Source organism: Engystomops pustulosus, chromosome 10, assembly GCF_040894005.1.
Source record: "Engystomops pustulosus chromosome 10, aEngPut4.maternal, whole genome shotgun sequence".
Taxonomy (NCBI): domain Eukaryota; kingdom Metazoa; phylum Chordata; class Amphibia; order Anura; family Leptodactylidae; genus Engystomops; species Engystomops pustulosus.
Window position 1 is genome coordinate 86,248,725 of NC_092420.1, and position 7,670 is coordinate 86,256,394.

Here is a 7,670-nt window from a genome sequence, read left to right on the forward strand (position 1 = left end):
CGTTACCATGTCACATGGTCACTGTGGTCGCTGCCCCACCTTGGGTTACCACCTAGCCAGTTATCCAATAAAATGGATTATTTTTTTTTACTTTTTGGTCTTTTTTTTTAACCGGCCCATATTGGAGGTCGTAGTTTTTTATGTATATGCAAATTGGGTCATCGGGGGATGATTATGATTGCCATGAATCCTGATTTATACAACTCAGGGCTCATGGCAATCATAATCATGTGACCCAATTTGCATATACATGAGCTTAAATTTTTTAAGGGTTTGATATCTACTTTCTATACACCATACCAGAATCAAGGTTCTTGGAAAGGACAGGGGTCCCTTTTGTCAACTTTCAGTTCTTTAGTTGGAGGACCTTTAATGGTCCTAGAAGGTCTATTGTATAAATGAGGATTTAAGGGACTGAGGTCCTTGGCTTTATTGTCTCTGAAGGCCATTATCACACTTGGTGGATGGTATGGGTGGCCATGAATCCTTGAGCCCAGGGCGGCCACCTAAATCGCCCATATTATAATCCACTCCCCATGTTATGCCAGATATTAATAATAGCTACCCTAGTCACACCAAATCTTGTCCAAGGTCATTGACTATAGGAAGCCATTTTTGTTTCCCATAACAATAAATTACAGCACAGTTTTCATTTTGCTGAAGCAAGTTATGACATGAAAGATGAATTCTCATTGGATACTATAAGCAACTAGAACAATTTTGATAAATATGTATGAAAAAAGTTCTCTTAGTATCATAGAAATTGTAGGAAAATTGCAGCTGATGTTGGCAATTTTAACTCTTCAATCAATTGTCAAAGATGTCTACCTCCTCAGAGGGTGGCTATAGGCAGGATATATTGTGCCAACATGTGGCACCCAAAATGGACCACATCAATAACACAGAGTGTTGTCATTGAGGCACCATTGAGGCACCACTTCACCTCAAGCCTCAGTAAGGAAATCAGCTTGACCTTTGGACATGGCAATGATCATAACCTCTTACCTGGGACAGGTTCAGCCTGTTGAGGGGATGGCATTGCTCCTCCACCCTCTCCACAGCTCCAGTTTTCTTCCTCATCCGATCAGCCTCTTGTGCCAAATATAAATCCAGAACAGGGACACCCCGAGACCTAATGTCCGTCTCTGTTAAAGAGTTCACCATGAGCATCACCCATACAGGTCTCTTCCTCTCCCAGTTGCCGGCGATGGCATTAAAAAGGTAATCAGCGTAGAGACCTTTGCCCCTTTGGTCTGGAGTCATCCAGTGAGGCATCATTAACTTAACATACTCCAAGTGCCTCTTAAGTCTCCTGTATAGGTCCTTGGGCAGAACATCCTGTAGATTCTCCCCCTGAGGCAACATCTGACAGCTGGCCAGAGCTGAGATGGTGTAAGGATCTGTAAGGTCCAGCTCAAAGTAGACATTGTTACTTTCCTGAAAGGCTTTCTTCGAGTTTTGGGGTATAAAATCCCATACTCTGGTATAAGGCACATGAATAGTTCCAAAGAGGTAAGCAGGTGGATCCCTCCTGATGGTCCATAAGAATGAATTCAGATCTTCTTGCTAAAATAAATAGGAGGAGAACATTAAACAAAAGTTCTTCAAAGTTCTTAAATTTTAAAGTAAAATAATATAATATAATTCTTCTAAAGCACAAAATAAGTTTTATCATCAACGTCATCATCAAGACAACTTAGGTGACACTTGGTAATTTCCAATCACTCTTCAAGAAAGACATCTCCCCGGCAAGCAGCATCTTGTCCACCGGTCATTCCCAGTTCACAGACTCCATGGGGTGTGCAAATAATGGGCTGAATCCCCTCAGTGCAGATTCCGATAAATAGGATTTGAATCAAAGCTTTTCTTTTGACCCCCCTGCCCCCATCCCAAATCAGGCTAAGGAGCTCCTACAGTACAAGTATGACCATCATGGCACAACGTCCTAGATTGTTGTCTTATGGTTCTAAATACCATACATTTAGTCATTGTATTGGGAAATTATGGGTTTATATATAGGATTTTTTAAGTTTTGCATAGATAGATAGGTAGATACAGATAGATAGCTACATAGAAACAGATAGATACAGATAGATAGCTACATAGAAACAGATACAGATAGATAAAAATAGATAGATAGATAGATAGATAGATAGATAGATGATAGATAGATAGATAGATAGATAGATAGATAGATAGATAGATAGATAGATAGGAGATAGATACAGATAGATAGATAGATAGATAGATAGATAGATAGATAGATAGATAGATAGATAGATAGATAGATAGATGATAGATAGGAGATAGATACAGATAGATAGATAGATAGATAGATAGATAGGAGATAGATAGATAGGAGATAGATAGATAGATATAGATAGATAGGAGATAGATAGATAGATAGATAGACACAGATAGATAGATAGATAGATAGATAGATAGATAGATATGAGATATATAGATAGATATGAGATAGATAGGAGATAGATAGATAGACACAGATAGATAGATAGATAGATAGATAGATAGATAGATAGATAGATAGATACAGATAGATAGACACAGATAGATAGATAGATAGATAGATAGATAGATAGATAGATACATTTGTGTGCTTGTGTTAGCAGATCTGCGTATATACATGTATATACCAGGTAGGTAGGTAGATAGATATAGAGACAGATAGATAGATAATGTGACATAGCTGAATGTATAGATCAATATGAGTTTGATATGAGATAAATCGATATTACATGGATAGGTAAATGCATGTTTATAGCCATATTTACATACACATTTATGTTTTTGCTTATGTTATGTACAGTATATGTGCATTTTATATATTACAATAAAATAATACATATATATGTGAATATATACACAGATAGATCATTGTAGGGTTATAATTGTACATATATAAGTGTCAATACATAATTATAATACTGCTTTAATATTCCCGCAGTCAGACACATACAGGACAAATGACCCCACTGAGCAGAAGAGCTTACAATCTATAAATAACACATAAAGATTACTTAGTATATCACTCACCGACTTCGGCAGTCCACACTGACCAGTATCCATTGGAAGCCTCCTGCACAAGACCTCCTGCAAAAACACTGCGCCCACTATCAGGAAGTAGAGGGTGCCAGTCCAGGTCCACATGGTTCTCCTTGTAAAGTGACAACTTCAGAAACTTTCCCTCCACATTGAACAAGTGCAGAGAAGTTCTTATATGTAGCTGCCTGCAAGGAAGCCCTGCGCTGTCTCAGCAGGGATGGGGTGGCAGGGCAGTGCTGGCCTCCTCCATGCCCCTGGCTGTAGAGAAGTTGTGTGGAGGTATTGCCAGGGTGACTGGGTGCTGATGGGAGTGAGGGGTGTACTGGGCGCTGCTATTTGAAGAGGCACATGAAGGCAGACCCTGCTCTGCATGTCAGTATCACACTCTGTAACAGCTGGGAAGTTAGTGAGAGTCCCATCCTGAACTCCTTGTCAGTGGTCTCCTCCCACTAGAGGGTGCAGCCACACGGCTCTCCCCACCCCAAAAAAGTTCAGCAGAAGAGACATTCGCCTGCAGTACGAGAGCTCATTCCACGACACACGGCTCCGAGGACAGTCCCAAACCGAGGACGGATCATATCATGAACTCTCATTCTAACACTCAACAACTTGTTACATACAAAGTAACTTTTCTGGAGATTCTATAAGATTTTCACTAAAACTGTCTGATTGTAAATAGAGATGAGCGAATGTATCTGTAGAATCGGTTCGGATATTTCATTTTCCAGGTACCAAATCGGATCTGAATCTTTTCCGCTTGACTTTGGGTGAATCTTATTGTATACCGCTGTCATTTATCCCATGGGCGAGGGTGAAAATGAAAATAAAATTGTAAAAACTTAATGTAAGTCGTATAAGTTTTTCATAACTAATCTGTGTTTTAGAGGACACAAAGGGGTTAAACACCAATTTTCCAGTTCGGATCAATTTAATTCGGATTATAATCAAATATTCTGGACAATTCAATAAATCTTTGATGATTCACTCATCTCTAATTGTAGATGTACAGGCAGTCTCCGATTACGTACAGGATAGGTTCTGTAGGTTTGTTCTTAAGTCGAATTTGTATGTAAGTCGGAACCGTATATATTATAATTGTAACCCCAGCCAAATTTTTTTGGTCTCTGTGACAATTGGATTTTAAAAATGTTCTATTGTCATAAGAACCAGGAATAATAATCTTCATTACAGACGCCTGTGATAACTGTTATAGCTGATCATTGTAGCCCAAGGCTAAAGTACAATAATTACCAACATCCAGAGGTCCGTTTGTAACTAGGGGTCGTCTGTAAGTCAGGTGTTCTTAAGTAGGGGACCGCCTGTACTTGACTTCTTCAAGACCTTATTTCTTTAAGACATTTTATCACATGATCCCTACCTCTCATAAGTTTTACCAAGTACAAACCGTAACTTTGTGCATTTATACAATTCTACATTACATCCAATGGACGACCCTGGGGGACATTATAAGGTTATTGATCCTCATTGAGGGCAATTGTAAAGATCAGGGTTTAGCTTTGGGGGCAAATTGTCCTTGTGCTGGTTGACAAAGCATAATAAAACATTAAGACCCCTAAAGCTACAGTATATCTTAGTTATTCTAGCTCTGGTAGAAGGAGAGGCCGAGTGCACACCCTAATCGTAATGATTGTGATATCATAGAGATTGTCACTCTTTACGCCCCCCACAATCATGACTGTGCTAGGCTTCCCTAAAAAAACTGTGTGTAAATAAACTGCCGCCCCCTGTCCAGTATTGATTGACAGCCCCCGTGTGTCAATGTATCACAGTGTGTAGAAAGGGGGAATGGATAACTAGTCTGAAAGACAGCAAGCACTTACCTCACACATACAAAGCATTCATAACTAGTGTGGGGGGCAGCAAGCACTTAACCCATGAATATACAGGGCTCATAACTAGACAAAGTCATTAACCACATAGCTCACAAATACACAAGACTCATAACTAGTATCGAGGGCAGCAGGCACTTAACTCATGACTACACAGAACTCTTAACTGGTCATGGAGGCAGTAAGCACTTAACTCATGGATACACAGGGCTCATAACTAGACTGGAAGCCATTAACCACTTAACTCACAAATACACAGTACTCATAACTAGTATGGCAGGCAGTAACCACTTAACATATTAATACACATGGCTCATAACTGGTGTTGAAGTCAGAAACCAATTAACTCATAAATGCACAGGACTCATAATTAATATGGAGAGCAGCAAGCCCTTCACATATGAATACACGGGACTAAGAGGCAGTAAGCACTTAACTTGTAAAAACCCATCATTCAAAACTAGTCTGGAGGGCAGCAAGAACTTAATTCATGAATACACAGGACTCTTAACTAGTCAGGGAGGCAGTAAGTACTTAACTCATGAATACACAGAACTCATACCTAGTATGGAGAGCTTCAAGAACAAAACTCATGAATACACAGGACTCAAAGCTAGTCCGGGAGGCAGTAAGCACTGAACTCACAAATACACAAGACTCATAACTAGTATGGAGGGCAGCAAGCACTAAACTCATGAATACACAGGGCTCTTAACTAGTCAGGAAGACTGTACACACTTAACTCATGAATAAACAAGGCTCATAACTAGTCTGAAAGTCAGCAAACATTTAACTTATGAATACACAGGACTCTTCACCAATCAAGGGGGCAGTAAGCACTTCATTTGTGAAAATGCAGCACTCATAACTAGTCTGGAGGGACTACTGAATATTACGGGACAGGGAAGCAGTGGAATCCACTGGACCTGTCTGTCAACTCATTGCCCCCTTACAACTCAGCTTCACAAGCTTTACAACCACCTCCCTCCCTCAGCCGCTTCCCCCTCACTAATGTGAATTAGCTCTTACTAGTCAAGGGGGCGGTAACCTTCTATTATCATACAGCACGCAAAGTAAATCTGTGCTCCGCCCCCTTGGCTAATAAGAAATAATTTTGCATTTTGTTCCTGATGACAATTGTGTTTTTTTTCTCAGTTTTCACTATTTGTTCAGTTTGCAGCAAATCAGATGCAGTCAGTTCTGTAGATCAGTTGTATCCCCTCCCCCTCCATATAAGTTGTGCACACAGATTTATCTGGCCGTGACACATTCATTTCACTGGCAGGAACCAGGTGTAGAAGTTGCTACCAAATAGAATGTGAGTTGTTATCTCTGTGTGTAAACTCTGCTGAATAATCCGTCATTTACTGATTAGGACCATCAATCCACCCAGGAGAAGCTGCAACTGATAAGAATAAAGTACAAAGAATATAGATTTTACCAAACAAATTAAATATCCCTCTCCTCAGCTCCTCCTGCTCTATAACATGCTGCCTGCAGATAGGACACTATGTACAATATGCTCAGCACCTCCTGCTCTATAACATGCTGCCTGCAGATAGGACACTATGTACAATCTGCTCAGCCCCTCCTGCTCTATAACATGCTGCCTGCAGATAGGACACTATGTACAATATGCTCAGCACCTCCTGCTCTATAACATGCTGCCTGCAGGTAGGACACTATGTACAATCTGCTCAGCTCCTCCTGCTCTATAACATGCTGCCTGCAGATAGGACACTATGTACAATATGCTCAGCACCTCCTGCTCTATAACATGCTGCCTGCAGATGGGACACTATATGCAATCTGCTCAGCTCATCCTGCTCTATAACATGCTGCCTGCAGATAGGACACTATGTACAATATGCTCAGCACCTCCTGCTCTATAACATGCTGCCTGCAGATAGGATACCATGTACACACTGCTCAGCTCCTCCTGCTCTATAACATGCTGCCTGCAGATAGGACACTATATACAATCTGCTCAGCTCCTCCTGCTCTATAACATGCTGCCTGCAGATAGGACACTATGTACAATATGCTCAGCACCTCCTGCTCTATAACATGCTGCCTGCAGATAGGATACCATGTACACACTGCTCAGCTCCTCCTGCTCTATAACATGCTGCCTGCAGATAGGACACTATATACAATATGCTCAGCACCTCCTGCTCTATAAGATGCTGCCTGCAGATAGGATACCATGTACACACTGCTCAGCTCCTCCTGCTCTCTAACATGCTGCCTGCAGATAGGACACTTTACAATATGCTCAGCTTCTCCTGCTCTATAACATGCTAACTGAAGATAGGACACTATGTACAATCTACTTTGCTCCTCCTGCTCTACAACATAATTTTTAGAGATAGAGTGTTATGTACAATCTGCTCAGCTCCTGTTGCAACAAATTCCCACATAGATGTAGACTTTAGAATGACACCAGCCTGAAACTACCACAAGGGAAACTTCAGAATATTACTATGTATTTTATGCAGGAGACACATAAACCCTCCTTTTTGGTGTTTGTGAGAAGATAAAAAAACATGTGGACATCAGTATGACGTCATATCTATCATAAGCCCCAGTGATGTCAGGGAGGAGCAAGGCCCTGAAATGATCAAAGCGCCATCTAGTGGTGAACAAAGTCATAACTAGATTGTAATTAAAATCATTAATGGTCCAGGATTCTGACCTCCATCAATGTGAACTTCCTGAATGTATCTATGAAATATTCTAAAAATAAGTGCTGTACTT

At 40.6% G+C, this 7,670-nt stretch overlaps 1 protein-coding gene across 1 annotated transcript in view; it reads right to left on the reverse strand.

Moving 5' to 3' along the window:
- TRABD2B (TraB domain containing 2B) overlaps positions 1-3,468 on the reverse strand; it is a 222,931-nt gene extending 219,463 nt beyond the window's left edge. Inside the window, exons 1-2 of the mRNA XM_072127052.1 lie at positions 3,055-3,468; positions 1,006-1,566 (exon numbers count right to left, since the gene is read on the reverse strand). Of these exons, the coding sequence (XP_071983153.1) occupies positions 1,006-1,566; positions 3,055-3,168 (675 nt within the window). The 5' untranslated portion in view covers positions 3,169-3,468. The remainder of the gene's footprint in view (positions 1-1,005; positions 1,567-3,054) is intronic.
- Positions 3,469-7,670: the final 4,202 nt, after the last annotated feature.